Source organism: Vicugna pacos, chromosome 25, assembly GCF_048564905.1.
Source record: "Vicugna pacos chromosome 25, VicPac4, whole genome shotgun sequence".
Classification (NCBI taxonomy): domain Eukaryota; kingdom Metazoa; phylum Chordata; class Mammalia; order Artiodactyla; family Camelidae; genus Vicugna; species Vicugna pacos.
The window spans coordinates 26,415,527-26,433,643 of NC_133011.1; the positions used below are offsets into that span (position 1 = coordinate 26,415,527).

Consider the following 18,117-nt stretch of genomic DNA (forward strand, 5'->3'; position numbering starts at 1 on the left):
AGCCACATGGGCAATTACAAGTTTTCTGATGGGCACATTTAAAAAGTAAGAAGAAACAGGTGAAATTAATTTTAATAACATTTTCTTTAACTCGGTATATTTGAAATTATCATTTGTTTGTGCTAAATCTGAGAAGTCTGGTAGTCAGTTTATACTCCCGGCACATCTCAGTTGGGACAAGTCACAATTTAAATGCTCAGCATCCACATCGGGCTGGGGGCTGCCGCAGAGCACAGAGTTGTGCTTAATCCCTTCATCTGTCTTGAGTGTTTTCCTCTGGTCTGTGTTACTTGTCTCTAAGAATGTGTATAGTGTCTTTTTTTTTAATCACGTAAAATATTTAACTTTTGGATAACCAACTTCATTAGTTTTTTATGACTTAGGATATGTGTCATGTTTTGAAAGACCTTCCCATTATAGGTTTTATTACCACTTATGCATATTTTCTTTTAGTTCAACATTTTTATGTTGTTTCAATCTTTGATTATCTCAAGGGCAACAAACTATCGGGCACCAGCAAATCTCCCCGACCCACCTCCTGCTTTGTAATGCTCATGGGTTAGAGTAGTTTCAACATTTTCAATGGCTAAAAAAAAGAAAACTCAAAGAATAATATTTCATGATATGAAAGCTGTATTAAATTTTTTTAAACATATGAAATTCAGTTTCGACGACCATAAATACAGTCTTATTGGAACACTGTCACACTTACTCGTTTACAAATTTCTTTGGCTGCTTTTGCACTACCAACAGTGGTGGTGAACAGCTGTGACACAGAGTATGTCCCACAAAGCCTGAAACATTTACCCTCTGGCCCTTTATAGAATAAGTTTGCCAACCCCTGATGTGTCTGAAAATTGAATGTAAGGCGTGAGTTAGGGACCAAGCTTGCTTCTTTCCAAAGGCCAGTTTTCCCAGTGCCATTTGTTGAATGCTAGTAAAGTCATTTGCCAGGTGATGGTTATTAAATGTTTAGTTCCCTTAAATACTTGATCTTGTCCGTTGCTGTCTATTCCTAAGCCAGTACCACACTGTTTGAGTAACACCTTTGGAACGTCTTACTGACTAGTCTTACCCACTATTAGTCTGCCTTTTCGGTTGTCTTCAGTATTCTCAAATGTTTACCATTTTAAGTAGACTTTGAAAATTTTTTCTCTCTCTCTGAATCCCTGCCTTCTCCCATCCTATTGGAATTTTTATTAGGATTGCACTGAATTAAACTGATTCTGACCTCTGCCTCCCCTTCCCGCCTCCTGTCCTACCGTCTCCCTCTTCTCATAGTGACCTCTGACCCTGCTGAACTGCAGAAACTTCTCTATTCATGACTCAGGCACCAGCAGGAAAAGACTGCTTGGGTCCAAAGTGACACATCCAAGTGACACACACATCTGTTATCAGCCAGCAGCACTAATCTGTTTTGCTCTGGTACATAGCTCTTTGCACCTCTGAAAATTCATAAGCAAAAGAGCTTCTGTAATTGAAATTCCTAAAAAGCATTCTTTGCGATGCCAAACGTCTCCCCTGCTTCTTAGCATTATAACTATCCTTGCTTCATAAACTCAGGTATCCCCACCTCTGAGCTAGCTGCTTTCTCAATAACCTCTTTAAATTGAACTGGTTTTCAGTCTGGTTTTTTTACCCCTTGGATGCATGTCCTTGCACATCCCACAATGTTCTCATTTTTACTGTTTGTGTCTTCAGTTACATGTATTTGATAGCGAGTCTACAGTATATAATGCTTTGCCTTATGCATGCAGGTAGTGCAGTCATTAAATGTTGACTGGTTAGGTGAAATGATTACATTAGATGCCTAATGGGTTATAGTTTGTTTTGTTTTGTGCTGAAACACATATCATGTTATTCTCACTCCTAAAAAATGAGGACTATTTAGGCAGCCAAGTATTTAAGACAGTTCCTAAGATTCTCTACCTAAAGAGTGCCTTATTCAAGCCCTCTAGTGTATGGGACTGAGAAGCTTCCAAGTCATCAACTTTTGGAGAAAGGTGAACTCTAAATTAGCTAAATCCAAGCAGGGCGCATACAAGTTGGAATAGTCTACAGTAAATTTTAACTTGGAATTACTAGTTGCCAAGCCAAATTTATAAAATATTAGAAGTGTAATCGAAAAGAATGTTAAATAAATGTTACATGGAATAAGATCAAACATTTTACGTTTTTATCCACTGCAAACTTCAATTGCTCAAGTTTTTCTAACTCATAATGTGGCCAAGGTAATGTGGAAAGAACGGCCATCTGTTCTCCTAGTCTGGGTAGATGAGCGTGTGGTAATTGTGCTTTCTTTTTTAGAAACTTAAGCTTAACTTTAACTCAAACATTATTCCTAGATTCCACAGTGAATGTTAATATATTGTCAATTACTCTGGTTTCAAAAACCCAGTACCTATTATTTTAAGTGCTTTTAGTGGGTTCAGATTATGAGATTACAAAGTCTGTTAAAAATTATTTTTGTGAATTCAGTTTATTATTTGGCTGTAGGTACATATGAGAGATCGAGAAATTGCTGCCACAGCCAAAGACCTAGAAATGAGACATCTGGAACTTGAATCACAGAAGAGACTTTACGAGAAGGTATAAATCAACTATTTCCAATATAAGAAGAGCAGAGTTTGTACAAACTCTTTCTAGACTGTATTTATTCAAGGTTTTTAAGTGTTCATTGTATTTATTCTTCCAAGCAGAGTCTAGTGTCACCCAGGACTGTAAGGTAGCCAGGATGTCTGGATGCACAGTTTGTTGTGATACTCAAACTCATGTTTCTCTTAGCAACGTAGTCTCGTGTCTGAAGAGCCAGATGTTAAGTCCCAGATTTTGCCTCAGGATCTTTTACTAACTTACCAAGTTTCCTTATGTCTGTGTAATAGTGACTACAGAATTAACCCAGGACTTCAGAGGGTAAATCAGACAAGAGCTGTAAAGCACTTTAAAGTTGAATCTGCTGGAATCAAGTCAGCAAGGACCGACCTTAGTACATATAATTCAATTTCCAAGACGCTGAAGAAGGGAACTTTGTTACTATAAATATTATTATTAGGAAAAAGCATGCTATTCATTTATTTTGAAACCATAAGTTTTTACTTCCTTCAGCCCTCTTAAAGTCAGACCATAGGTTTGAAATTAGTGATAACTACAAGTGCATAACAGGTAACATGTATATGATTGATTGTTGCTCACATTAAATATGATTTAGAACAGAAAGTCCATTCATAACTACAACACTCTTTAAGTTTCTACACTGAACTTTTGCTAACTCGGAGCCCCAGAGGTTTACGCTTCCACTAAGCCTCCTATGATTTTGAATTAGAATTAATTCGTTTGGACTAAGCTTAAGTTATTTTTACTGGCTAGGAGGGGTGATGGCACCAGAAGGCATGATTTCAGAATTAAGAGAAAATTTGCAACAAACATACTAAGAATTTCCAAATATTTTTCTCTCATATTCTCAAATATTAACATTTTGCTAAATTTTCATTATCCTTCTCTTTCAATCTATAAACACACACACATATTTTTTCCCTCAGCTGTTTAAGTTGCAGATACAATGCTTTTTCACCCCTTCATTGCATATTTTATAACAGCAGGGAATCTTTATTACATAATCATACTACAATGGTCAAAATCAGGAAGTTAACACATTATTATCTGTTGTATAAACCTTACTCACATTTTATCACTTGTCCTAAAAATGTCCTTTAGAGCCAAAGGAAATCTAAGATAATCCATTTTTTCAGTTGTCATATCTCTTTATTCTCCTGTAAATTGGAACCATTCCTGAGTCTTGTCTTTATATTTCATGACATTTATATTTTTGAAGCACATAGGCCAGATATATTGTAGAATGTTCCTCGATTAGCATTTGTTGTTTCCTCAAGATAAGATTCAACTTAGGTACTTCTGGCAGGAATCAGGAATGCCAAGTGATGCTTTCTATGTATCATATCATTTTTTTTTTTTGCACACTAAATTTCTTTATTTCTAGCCCCACTGTTTTGTATGTACCTTCATGGACTGTCCAAAACAGTAATTTTAGCACTCCTGGAAATTTTAAAGAATCTAAGCAGCTCCTGAAGATGAAGTTTTCAGATTCCTCCCCAAGGACATCCTTAGGTCGTCTCTGTGCTCCCGGGTAGTTAAGTATTCCGCTAGCAGCGATCTGCTTCGAGCATCCATTTTTCACTTGCAGAGTTGGTGATACTCATTCAGTTGCTGCCAGGTTCTGCACCTTGAGATAGTCATCAAGGTCTGCACCTTCCTGCGTTGACCAGATGTCACACTGACATGTGCCGTTACAGAGAGAGAGCTTTCTCTTTCACAAGCAAGAAATCCCCACTTCTTTCAAAAATTCCCTGACATACAGTCGACGACCAATAAACTCAAATGCCCTCAACCCCACTGCCCCATCTCCTGGCGTGGGAACACAGACTGGGGGCCACCTGAGGTCCCACGGACAGTGTGGTGCAGGCCAGACCAGGCCACTGCCCTCCACACTTTCCGGGCCCAGGACCCTCGGACCCAGCGTTGCCACGGCCAGCACCTCTAGACTCTGGGCAGCCGCACACCCCTGCCCATCGCCCCAGCCGTCGGAGGCCAGGCGGCCATGCAGCCTGAGCCACCCGTCATCCCAGAACCCGCAGCTCATTTGTAAGGGAAGCGTTTATGTAAGCAAACTAATGGAGAAGACTTCATCTTCTAACAAAACTGATTTGTAAAAATCATGAACTTCATCTGGTCAGTTAAATATAAATATGCTACTGCTGCCTTTTTCAAATTGTCTTTAGTGATTAACACTATCTGCCAAACTTGCCTCTTACACTAGGTTGATGAAGTGTGTCTAATTCCAAACAAATTATGTTCCAGAAATAGTATTGTGATTACCTCTGTTGGAAGTGTGAGCCCAGCACTCCATCTAATTTGAATAAAATCTTTTTTAACAAAGAGCAAGACTAAGCACAGACAAGCAGACACTGACCTAGGATCCAGAGCCCATCTCCTTCATGTTCTAGAACCTTGTTTCATCGAGTCTATTTCTCGCACTGTCTCTCTCGTGCACGTGGTGGGCCTTCCTCTCGGCATAGTGCCAGCCTTGCCGAGATTGCTGTGAGCGCTAAATGAGTTAACACGTACATGTCTTTGTCTCGAGTTCCCAGGACTACCCTCAGGTTAAACTCAGCAAAAGTGAAAGGCACGTGGGGTGGAGTCCAGGAGCGACCAGACACGAGCATCTAGTTGTCCGCCCCCAGGGGAGTCATACAGAGAGTATGGCATTTTGCCAGCAAAGATGGGTGACAACACACACGGAGTGGCCAGCCAGGCAGGCTCACCTGAGCTTTGGTGTCCAGGTTTTACTCGGGGTCAGTCATGTAGGCATGGAGTGTGCACGTGGCTGGCCTTGGTTACTTACTGGGCAGAGGTCAGCCGGCGATAGTGTGGCCCAGGGCTCCCACCGCAAATCATGGTGCTAGCATAAACGCTCTGGCGTGGCCCAAGGCCTCAGGTATACAGACACTCCTACCAGGCAAGGTACTCCAAGGGCTTAGAACCGGTCACGGGCTAACCTTTTCTTTGGAACGTGCAGGATTACTCCTGCTGCAGGTACGGAGTCAGCTCTTTACTCACAGCGTCTGGCACCTGGCACAGGCTTCCCCCTTGGTCGAAAACGCTCGATCATTTTACAGAATGAATTGACGACTTTCCTTCCCCCGTCTGCTTTTTTGAACCACCCCCATCTTCATTCCGTCCTCACTGTTTTTGGATTTCCACTGTTTCCCTCCTAATCCTTAATTTCTGGACAGACATCATTTTATCTCTTTATGAAGTAGGTAGAATTCTGTATTCTGCTTTTCTTACCCCTTTTTTCTTCTTTTTTCTAAATGGCAACATATCTTCATAGTTGTCATCTGTAGTGGCTATTAATGAACCATAACTTACATAAACTTTTCTTCTACTGTTGGAGGTTTAAGTGAATTGTTGCCAATGGGCAATACTCTTTCACACATGTATCTTCTGTGCGTATAATTCAAAAATGTATTTATTTTTAATGAATCATAGAAGCAATTATGCTGCCAATAGATAATTAGAAAAGTAGAAAAAATTCCTCAATCTCAAATTAGTAGGAAATAGCTGCTATCATCATCAGTAAGGAAAAGTGACATTATTTGGTACATAGAATTAGTATTTTGCTTTTTTAACTGAAATCTTCATGGGAAACTCTTTGCTGTCCTCCCACGAACCGCTGTTCCCAGTAGCACTCACTCCCCATTCCCCCGCCCCTGGCAACCACTCATTTACTTTCTGTCTGTGGATTTGCTTATTCTGGACATTTCAGGTAAATGAAATTGCACAATATGTAGCCTTTTATGACTGGCTTCTTTCACATAGCATAATATTTTCAAGGCTCATCCATGTTGTAGCATGAGTCAGTATTTCATTCCTTTTTGTGGCTGAATTATATTCCATTTTAGGGACAGACCACATTTTGTTCATCCATTTTTCAGTTGGTGGACTGTTTCCACTTTGGGGCCATGATGTGTAGTGCCGCCATGAGCGTTCACACCCAGCTTTTTGTTTGGACATACTTTTTCAGTTCTCTTAGATATGTAACTAGGAGGGCTGAGTTCCAATTTCTGTACATTCTTGTGGACAACTGTTACTGTCGGTCCTTTAGATTACAGCCGTATTAGTGCAGGTGACGTGGTTCCTTACTGTGGCTTTGACTTGCATTTCCCTGATGACTAGTGATACCAGGCATCTTTCCACATGTTCATTGTCCATTTTTATATCTTCTTTGGAGATCATGTGGTTAATGTCTATCCAAAGCATGCAGGGCCATACTTTCTTGGGTTTTAATATGTGTTGTAATTTTTTGCTGAATATTAAATACTTTAAGTGATATAAGATGGCAGTTCTGGAAATCAGATTCTCTTTTCTCCCCAGGGTTTCCTGTTTCTTTGCTTAGTGACTTTTCTGAGTTAATCCTATAAAGTGTCTATTCTTTGTTATGAGTAGCCACTGACGTCTACCCTGGTAGCTCAGTGACTGGACAGAGATTTCCTTGGATCCCTGAATCTCTGAGCCTCTAGTCTTTGCCAGGGAGCTCTGTGCACATCACGCTGGGGCTCACTTTCAGCATTCAGCCCTTAGCTGCCTCGTTACAGCCCTCTTAGATTTTACTTCCTGGTTATGCAGAACCTCAGTTCCCCAGAGTTGAGAGCGTCAGGCGGTCTCAGGTCTGAGCAGTCACACAGCCGTTGGCACGTGCACATTTTTACACATGCGTGTGGCCTTCTGAAGTCCCAGAAATCTTCACTGGAGCATTTCAAAGCCCCCTTTAGACATCTAATTCCCCAGCTTTTCTTACAAAGCTCTTTGACTGGCCTGTCATTGGCTCTGTGATCCACTGCCTTGGGGGGTCAAGGTGTTCAGCAGTTTCCCCTGATTGTTTTCAGCAAACGTCCCCAGGCTGTAGGTGAGTTCTGAGTCAGGCCAAATAAAGACAGCCTTGGGAGTGGGGTCTTCCAAGTCAAATGATGACAGTTCTCTGGGAATGGGAGTTTGAAGACATTCCAACTCTATCTTGCCCCCTCCATTAGCTGCCAGGCTACTGGTTTTCCAGGCTAATTGCAGAGCTTAGGAGTGGTATAGAGTAGGAATAATTGAAATCATTTAAAATACCATAAAGTTTGTCTTTCTTACTAAGATTCAGCCATTTTTATGAGTAAATGCTCCCTATGTTGCTGCAAGCCTTCAGTTAATTTCCAGAGTACTGAAAAGTTTGTTTTGCCAGGGATCTCAGTGCTTTTATAGGTGAGACAGTTTTCAGAAGTCCTTACTCTTATTTTTGCTGATGTCACCACTGTTTTGTTTTTACTTTGAAAATTAGGTGATTATAGTTTTTATTTGGGTGCATATTGGTGTTATGAAAAAGAAAAATCATTTTTATATTCTAGCATTATATAGATGGGTGATTTTTCTTTTACAAAAAAAATTTTTTAACAGAATCTCGCTAGAAATCAAGAAGCTGTTGCAAAAGAAATGCGAGAAGATGCAGATGCCTATAGACGAAAAGTGGATCTTGAAGAAAACATGTTTCATAGACTGATAGGAACAGACCAAACTCAGAATGAGAAAACTCAGAAGGTAAAAATAGGGTAAATTTAGTGTATCTGTAGAGGGAACATTTCCATCTGCCATTCTTTTAAAAGGAGGAATTCAATATTGAACTCTGTAATATTGAGTTAATTCATTGCTTTGCTTTGTTATCACTGTTCCTAGAAACTCACATTTTTTACAGATTACTTCACTGACAGCCTTATACATGTCTTTTGTACTCTTTTGAGAATTTTAAGACTTAGAAGAAAATACAAATGAAATAATAACTTTATAAGTTATAGTATCCTACACTGTTAAGCATCAGAAGTTATCGCTGAGTAGATTAGTTGCAAAACATCAGGTCTCTGCCTGGTGTATGAAAGCCAGCATTTCCAAAGTGTGTTCTGTAGAATATCAATAACTAATATTCAGTAAGATGGGGGTGACAAGTATGGGAAATGCTATCATGAAGTTAGGTTTTTTTCATGCCAAATTTGAGGATATGGTATATTGTGAATCTTTAAGAAAATTTCTCAAACTTTATAGAATTTCTTATGGAGTATCCTTTCAGAAATGCTGGCTTAAATGAACTGAAATACAATTTAAGACCCTCAAAAAAGAACTCTGTCTATTATCCCTTTAACAAAATATTAAATGGGTTCGTGGCAGAGCCTGGCCCTGTTCCAAAATCTGGGAATAGTGTAAGATTTCCCTATTTCTGTTCTATAACAGTCCTTCGGCTGTTCCCCTCAGAATATCCCTTTGTTTCCCTATAGGCTTTTGTCCACCCTGTAAGAACAGGCTTTTCTGACTTCCCTTCAAGGACTGAAACATGGAAATTATTTAATTCTACCTGTCCCTTGGGCAAGAAGTTTTCAATCCTGGCTATACATAGAATCACCTGAATGTGCCTTCTAGAAGTACCAATATCCAGCCACTCCCAGGATTGATTTAGTTGGTTTGTGGTGGAGCCTGAATATCGTTTTGTTTTAAACACTGAGCTGATTCTAATATGCAGCCAGGATTATGAACATCTGTCCTGGACATCTGGATACACTGAGTGGACAGACCATATTTTACATAGTCTGATCTTGTTTCTGAAATTACAATTTTTTCTTAGTTAATTGAAGAAAATTTGGCAAAAGCTGAGCAAGCGTGTCTAAATACTGACTGGCGAATTCAAGCTTTACATAAACAAAGATGCAATGACCTACACCGAAATGAATGTTACCAGGAAATGGCCAAACTCCTTTGGAAAAACAGAAGGAAAGAAATAGAAGTATTAGATGCAATGATGGAGGCGGAAGCTAAAAAGGTAAGAGTATAAGGTTATAATGTAAGAATATAAGAATAAAAGGTTATAAACCTCTTGTTATTAATCATTTAAATCTTGAAATAGTACATAATCAGATGGCAAAAGCATCAAACCAAATAGTTTTTGTTTGTGAAAAGATCTTAAAGATTATCTAACTTTAACAGGTATTGCTCAGAGAAGTCGTCCAATGTGGATGCCCCCTAAAAATGACCAAGTGTCTTTCTCATTTACGTTAGTGTCTCAACTTCCCAGCTCCCTGGATTTGTTCTGGCTGATTATATAATATTACTACTTTAATTTACTTAATTCTTTATACTTACAACATGAAAGATTTTGAACAGTTAGGAATTACATGTAGCTACTGATAACAAAAACCAAAATAACGGTGACTATAAGCAGGATAGAAAAGTGTTTTTCTTTTTCACATGACGGAAGTCTGAAGGCAGGCAGTCCAGGGTTGATATCCTGGCTCCAAGGTCATCAGTAAACTCCTCCCTCAACCTGTCTGCACCACTCCTGGTATATGTCTTTCATTCTCAAGGATACCTTTCCATCCAAGATGACCGGAGTTCCAGCCATCTCAGTTAATTCCATTCAGCAGGAGGAAGGGGGACGGACGTGCAGAAGGCTCCACCTCCCAGCTGACACATTTTCTTTTGAACCCCTCTCCCGAAGTCCCCCCATCACATTTCTAGCCACATTTGGCTGCAAAAGGTGTTGGGAAAGGTGATATTTTTAGCAGGGAGCATTACCATCCCAAATAAAATTCTAGTTCTATTCCTAATGAAACAGCAGAGCAGGCAACTGAAGGGTGTTTGCCACATCTCTTGGTGGCCCCTCCAGTTGCAGGCACGGTGGACATCCCTCAGCGCCCTGCCGAGCTGGGAGAGATTAGGCGCTACGTAACTGGCTTTCATTCACTCCTCTTTCTGCTGCTCTATCATCATGCATTTTCTGAAAGCTTCTCATAATATTTTTCCTGCAAGTCACTTTTCCAGATTCATGTCCCTCCTACCCAACTTGTAACCCTTTCATTCAAGGACAGGGAGGGGTGGGAGTGATGCCCAGATCACTGAGGCTGCTCTCCTCAGGGAAACGATGGTGGAAGCCCACATCTCCGAGGTAAGGGTTGCCAGCACTAGAGCGACCCTGTCACTAGGTGCTGCCCTCCCTTGGGTGAAGTGGTGTATTTGAGAGTAGACCAAGAATCACTGTGAGGCTGTTCACGTCACACAGAAAGCCCTCTTTGTGTCCAGTGTCCTGGTTTCTAAATCTTGCTTGACTGCTGTGTGGCCTTGGAAGGTCAGTCACCTCATCAAATAACATGAAAGGAATAGCTTTCCTTTGTGGTCCCTCCTGGTCCTAATGGTTCTTTAAAGTTTTTGTTACTTAATACACATTTAATGCATTAGCATTTCTGTAACATAAAAATTATACGTGTGTGTTTGCATATAAAAGCTGTAGCATCTCTAGAACAATGGCAAACTTTAGAAGCTATCTAGTAATTTAAATCTATTATTTAATTACCCTTTAAGCCAGTTTTTAAATTACTGTTTTCTCTCTTTAGGAAGAAGTAGGGGCTAATAGACATTACTTGTTTTCCCTGTAGTCATCCTTCGTACCAGAACTAGGCAAAGAGTTTATTCTCTGAATTTTGTAGACTCTATTATAAAAGCATAGCTTTCAAGTTAAATCAAACAATTGCCATGAATGTAAATAACTCAATCCTGTATGATTTGAGATCAGAAATGTATTGAAATGAATTGTTATTTCAGTGGCTATTGGGACCTGTATGGGTGCACGTGGCACTCAGGGGCACTGAGCGGCACCTCAGAAGGGCCTCTGCTCTCAAGGTTCTTCAACAGCCTTGAGCCAAGACAGGCACCCAAATTAGCTGAATACCACATACATCCTCCATGCCCTGGGAAGATAAGGGAAGTGGAGTAGAAGAAGCAGAGGGGGCTTATTCTGCTCTAGAAGCCTGCATTACCACAGTTCTTATGTGATTTTTTTTTCATTTATTTGTACTTAGTGGGAGGAAGCTGAAGAAAAAGACTTTCATTTGAAATCAGAAAAGAAAGCTGCTGCTCTTTCAGATGCATCCAGAAAGTGGTTTCTAGAGAAGGAGATAAATGATGCTGCAGAACACGCCCAACACCTGTGTGGCAGAGGTGAGCGTCGTGAATGCTGCCCCTGCTCTCTCCCTTCCTGCTCTTCCACACTCGTTCACTTCGTGTGGTCTCGGGTCATGGGTACATCCTTGAGATGTATTTCGGTACTGACAGTACCGAATTTCGAATTACTGCTCAGCTAAAAGGTGATCATTAGTTACCATTTTTTTGGTCAGGAAGAATGGGCTGAGGAGATGGGGCCTGTTTTAGGAACAACAACAAAAAAAAAGCTCCAATCAAAAAAAATTTCTCAGCCATCTGATAGAATTCTGTTTTCTTCCACGGTTCCATGGTCCTTGGCATCCCCTTAATACACTAGATATGATTTGTTCCCAACCTGCTATTTCTAGTTAATTTTAGTAAAAATGTGTGCTTTGCCAATAGCTGGTCCTCAGAGCAACAGTATATTAAAGTAGCACAAGGGAAAATATTATAGGATCTAATCAAACATTAGGTTTTGCTGCAAGGCTTACAGTGGCGTCAAATGAATAATCAAAATTGTAATCTAAAATTTTAAAATAGAGTACAGATATGGAGAACTTTTACTATACTATATTGTTTCAGTCTTTTATAGAATGTGTATGTATTGTTTTTTAAAGTAACATCCCTACTGCTATGTAATTCACACGCCATACCATTCACCCATTAGAAGCATACAGTTCATCCCAGAAGTAGTTATTGGTCATCTCTGCGCACTGGTTCCTGGGCTTCCTAGAGCCAAGGCGCGAGGCTCGGACGGGGAGGTAGAGCTGGAAGGGACTCTAAGTGCCCTGCATCTGGGACAAGAACTGCGGCACCCGCAGGGATGGCCCCAGGCCATCGTGCTGCTCCTGCCACGCGCTGCGGACCACCAGGGCACCGCCATCACCCACGCTCTGCCCTCTGGAACTGAAGGGAGTTATCACAGGAATCAGATGATGAAGAACTGCAGCTAGAAGAGTTTCCCGTGCTAGAAGCACGTGATCCCAAAGACAGGAAGAACCAAGATCATTATGCAGTACTTGGACTCGGCCATGGAAGATACAAAGCTACACAGAGACAGAGTAAAGCAGGCCATAAAGCAATGGTTTTCAACATCACCCAGACAGACGGAAAGCAGCTGGTGAACCAATAAAAGGAGGAGATAATGACTACTCCACTCATATAACCAAAGCTTATGAAGTGTTACCTGATCCAGTGAAAAGACAAGCACTTAACAGCGAAGCTCCTACTTTTGAAAACTCAGTTCCTTTAAAAGTGAAGCAAAGGACAATTTCTTCGAAGTGTTTTCCAGTGTTTGAAAGGAATTCCAGGTGGTCAAATAAAAAAAAGTTCTGCAAGCTTGGTGATATGAATTCATCATTTGAAGATGTAGATGCATTTTATTCTTTCTGGTATAATTTTGACTGTTAGAATTTTCTTAGATGAAGAAAAAGAAAAAGCAGAATGTCGTGACGAAAGGAGGTAGATTGAAAAGCAAAACAGGGCAACGAGGGCACAAAAGAAAAGAAGGAATGAACAGGATAAAGACATTAGTTGACAATGCATATAGCTGTGATCCTAGGATAAAGTTTAAGGAAGAAAAAAAAGCTAAGAAAGAAGCAGAAAAGAAAGCAAAGGCAGAGGCAAAACAGAAGGAAGAAGAAGCTAAAGAAAAACAAAGACAAAGCTGAATTAGAAGCTGCTCGGTTAGCAAAAAAGAAGAGGAGGAAGTGAGACAACAAGCTTTGCTGGCAAAGAAGGAAAAAGATAGCCAGAAAAAAGCCATTAAGAAGGAAAGGCAAAAATTTCAACACTCACGCAAGACCTACGATCACTTTTCTGACCATGAGGCAGAGGCCATCATTCAACAGTCCACAAACGATGTGCTGGAGAGGGTGTGGGGAAAAGGGAGCCCCCCCACACGGTTGGTAGGAATGCAGTTTGGTGCAGCTGTTATAGAAGACAGTATGGAGATTCCTCAAAAGTCTGAAAATAGACTTACCATATGATCCAGCAATCCCACTCATGGGTATATATCCAAGGGACCTCAAATTCAAAAAGATACATGCACCCCAGTGTTCACAGCAGCAGTGTGTACTGTGGCCCAGACATGGAAACAACCTAAACGTCCATCAACAGATGACTGGATAAAAAGCTATAATATATTTATACAATGGAATACTACTCAGCCATAAAAAAGAATAAAATAATGCCATTTGCAGCAACATGGATGGACCTGAGGATTGTCATTCTAAGTGAAGTAAGCTAGAAAGAGAAAGAAAAATACCGTGTGATATCACTCATATGTGGAATCTTAAAAAAAGGAAAAAGACACTAATGAACTCATCTATAGAACAGAAACAGACTCAGACAGAAAACAAGCTTATGGTTACCAGAGGGAAAGGGATGGGTAGAGGGATAAATCAGGGGTTTGAGATTTGCAGAAACAAATTACTATATATAAAATATAAAGAGCAGGGTACTACTGTACAGCACAGGGAACTATATTCAGTACCTTGTAATAACCTATAATAAAAAAGAATAAGAAAAGAAATTTATGTATGTATAATTGAATCACTATGCTGTACACCAGAAACTAACACAACATTGTAAATCGACCAAACTTAAATTTTTTTTTAAAGTAAAAAAATAAAATCTGCTTACAGAAGACACTAACCACTGGAGCTGCCACTTGTCCCTAACCCTGTACACTTACCCTACATTAGAAAGAAAAAATGAGGCTTTTGGAGAACCTGTAGATTTAGAAGTAGAAAAAGGGAAGAAACTGCAAAAAGCCTCCCACATCAGTCCTCTTACGTGCTGGCCCCTCCACCTCCAAGTCTTCCTGCCAACATTTTTTCAACATTCCTAAATTTCACCAGTGAGAGATAATTTGGTTAATAATCATCCATTTTTCAAAGGCAGATGTGTTAAGGATTTGATCATTGCCTTAATCAGGGTGTATAAATTATCAGTGTCATTTAATCCTGAAACTGGGGGATGATCAGCTATAATTAGGGGAACAGCATTTTGACTGGAGGTACTCAGCACTGGTTTGTCTTAAAGGGAGGCCCCAGGAAGCAGGAAACATGAATGAGAGTGCACCAGCGACAGAGCGCTTACTTCAGTTTTTGCCTAGTTTCAAATCTTTACTAGCAATGGGGAGGAAATTCTTGTTTTCCAGAAAACAGAATCTTCTGGACAATGTGAATGGCCCCTACTGCCCCTAAAATCCCAGGCCCATAAACTTTAATTGAAACAAAATAGCTATGTCTTATAAAATAATATTGGTCCAGATTTTTAATGGGCAAGGGATTTGAATAGACAGTTCTCCAAAGAAGATATGTAAGTGGCTAATACACATACAAAAAGATGTTCAACCTAATTATTTATTAAGGGAAATACAAACCAAACTACATGGGAAAAAATTAAAATTAAAGAATATATACAAGGAGATACAACTTTACATTCAGTAGCATGTATAATCCACTAACACGTGCAGGCGAGGATCAGAGGACCCAGAACGCTGCTGAGGGGAATGTAACATGGTGCAGCCACTTTGGGAAACAGCCTGGCAGTCCCTCAAAAGGCTAGATGTGGAGTGACTGTATGAGCCAGCAGCTCCGCTCCTAGGCATATAGCCAAGAGAATCGAAAGCATATCCCTGCAAACACTTGTACACTCACTGTTCACAGCATCATTATTCATAACAGCCAAAAAGGAGAAACTGCCCAGGTATCCATCAAGTGAGGAATGGATAAACAAAATGTAGTGTATCCATGCGGTGGAATCTTACTTAGCGATGAAAAGGAATTAACTACTGATTCATGCTACAAAATGGCTGAAGCTTGAAAACCATATGCTAAGGTAAAGAAGCCAGACAAAAAGGCCATGTATTGTATGACTCTATTCATGAAATGCCCACATAGGCAAACCTACAGAAGCAGAAGGAGGCTAGTGGTTTGGGGAGAGGGTGGGGGGTGGTTACTAGTGGGTATGGGTTTTTTTGGGGGGATGATAAAATGTTCTAGAGGTGATGGTTACACAGCACTCAGTATACTAAAATCACAGAATTGTACCCTTTAAAAGGGTGAATTTTATGGTGTGTGAATTATCTCAATGGTATATTTTTCTTTTTTTTTTAATAATTTTTTTAATGACAGTAGTGAATGCGGGTTGCCAGGTAGGGCCATTGGACCAGGTTTTAAAATTACCGAGCCATGAAGAAAGACATTGCAGAGGGAGGATTGCACGGGGGGCGCAGGACCCCAGCATGTGTGATGGGAGCGCAGCCCTCGTCCCAGCTTCACAGTAAACGAGCAGAGACTGAACAAACTTAGCTGGAGCCGCTCAGCCCTGCACGCCTGCTTAGTTTGACTACCTGCTTGCATTCATTCGTTTGCATTCAGAAGTGCTCACTGGTCTTCAGTTTCCTCAGTTGTAAAAGGAGATTACAGACTAGGTGATCCTTAATTTTGTAACCGTTCTAACATTATATTATACCATTTTCTAACCACTTACGGTTTGTGAGCCTCTCTGAGAATCTCCCCCAGAAATAGGCGTGTACACGTACACACACACAGACCGTTCTCCCTTACTGCTTTTGTGGATTCACCAACTAAAAGCCTCCATAAATTCCACTTGTACGTGATAGAACTTGTTAGTAATTAATCAGTGGCAGAGGATTACCTGTCCTGGTGATACAGGTTAGGCCAACTGGGGCAGAGAGATTGTGCACAGATGCTTAAAGGTATCACTGACGAAGGCGGGTGAGGGGACCTTCAGTGCCAGGCGGGCAGCTGGGCTTCATCCTATTTGCCAGGCTGGCCGCACAGCAGAGTGACCTGTAGAAAACACAAGAGCAGGACTTGGGTCAGGAGCATGGCTAGGGAAAGAAGGAGATTTAGTTTGTAAAGTAGTACACCTACCAAATTCAGCAAAGAAATATTAATTTTAAAACAACTTAGAGAGATTAGTAAAATTTGGTCTCATATGCTGATTAGAAAAAAGTTTTAAAATAAAAAAAAGAAATACTAATTTTAAATAAGAAGAATCACCTTTGGGGCTTTAAAATTTATACATTAAATTTTTTTAAAAAGCAAGTTGCAGCATAAAAAGTATAGAAAAAAGAACTTTTCACTTTTTACTTCATTATTTATATGTTCAGACTTGTTACAATTTAGCCAGTGACTGGCTGCTATTTGTTTGGGGTTTTTTTTTTTTTTCCTTACAGATTGTTTTTTAAAATACACACATTCAGGACCAAGGCTTATTTAGCTGTGTAGATCTAGGATAGAAGCTAGAAAGCTAGATTTTTGTTTTAAAGCTTTACAGGTGAATTTGCTCAGCAGTGTTTGAAACATTGCTGTAAGCAAAGTGGGGAACCATCAGTTGCTTGAACAAAGGTAATGTTTACAACACGGCCCTTTGGGAGGATGAATATAAAGCCGTGGGCAGGATGGATTTAGGAGACAACAGATGAGAGACAAGAACTGTGAGACTGCAGGGTTGGAAGGACCTGACCATGGGGTCAGCCCTGCACACTCTGACAGGGGTTCTCCAGCCTGTTTCGGGACACTGAGCTGACAAGCTCACTCCCTTCTTCCACCTTCTGCCAGTATTTTTATTTATAAGTTGTTCCTTCCTTACACTTTTCTTTTCTCTTTGTAAATCCTCATTAAAAACTGTTCTCCGGAGCAATGCAGATGACATTTACTCCCTCTGCCACAGGGTAGCCCTTCAGATATTTGCAGATGATTCTTAAATTCCATTCCCCCACGCCAGTTCAAATTAATCATTTGGTGATTAATTAAATTGTCTTAGTGACTCACTGAGCTAAAACTATGAGTGAAAACCGTCAGCTGATGCTCTTGAGCCCAGGTGAGAGGCAGGCGTGGTCTCCACGAGTCAGTGTGACCCAGGCAGCCTGGGCCAACGCACCAAGGCTTGGACCCTCGTGATGGAGTAGAAAGGAAGGGACAGTTAGGTGTGACGTCAGGATGGAAAATCAAAAGACGTTGGTGTCTTATTGGATATAAAGCTGTAGGACTTAGGAAACAGTAAAAACACAGCTGAAGGGTGAGGAGAGGAAAGTGATGATTAAAAAAAATAGGAGGAGGCACCAGCGAGGTGTGGAACCACCGCTGTGCTTTCAACCCTGAGAGCTTCAGGTATGACTTGTCCACCGCTGCTCCTGGTGAGCCGTGTGTTGTGATTGGCTCACCGAAGTTCTCAAGGAGGGAACTAATTCACATTTCATTGTTCCTCCCAGCAAATATTTGGGATCTCTGTCCTGACATACGTATTTTTCAGTTGTTTGTTGGTTGCTATTTTGTTTTAGCTAAAGGTATTTTTTGTTTTAAGTGCTTTACCAGAATTTCAGCTAGGCTCTTAATTCTCACTGACTGCACTTTCCATGACTTGAATGGTGACAGCATTCTTCCCAGAATAGAAAAGTAAGGGGCTTCTTATCCTTGGCAATGTTAATTTACAAGGGACCATGTGGAATTAAGAGCGGCTTTCTATCCACTCCCAAACATCCTCTTATTTTTTTCACTTTTGTAA

General features: G+C 40.4%; 1 protein-coding gene and 1 pseudogene across 6 annotated transcripts in view; both read left to right on the plus strand.

Annotated features, from left to right (window-relative positions):
- TBC1D31 (TBC1 domain family member 31) overlaps positions 1 to 18,117 on the plus strand; it is a 59,257-nt gene that overhangs the window by 38,957 nt on the left and 2,183 nt on the right. For 5 of the 6 annotated variants that reach the window (XM_072949666.1, XM_015245428.3, XM_006211414.3 and 2 more), the window contains 4 exons: positions 2,497 to 2,589; positions 8,014 to 8,154; positions 9,227 to 9,421; positions 11,454 to 11,592. In XM_072949666.1, the coding sequence (XP_072805767.1) occupies positions 2,497 to 2,589; positions 8,014 to 8,154; positions 9,227 to 9,421; positions 11,454 to 11,592 (568 nt within the window). The remainder of the gene's footprint in view (positions 1 to 2,496; positions 2,590 to 8,013; positions 8,155 to 9,226; positions 9,422 to 11,453; positions 11,593 to 18,117) is intronic. The other variant, XM_072949667.1, reaches the window with a different exon arrangement.
- On the plus strand, positions 12,195 to 15,515 carry LOC140689126 (dnaJ homolog subfamily C member 2 pseudogene; annotated as a pseudogene).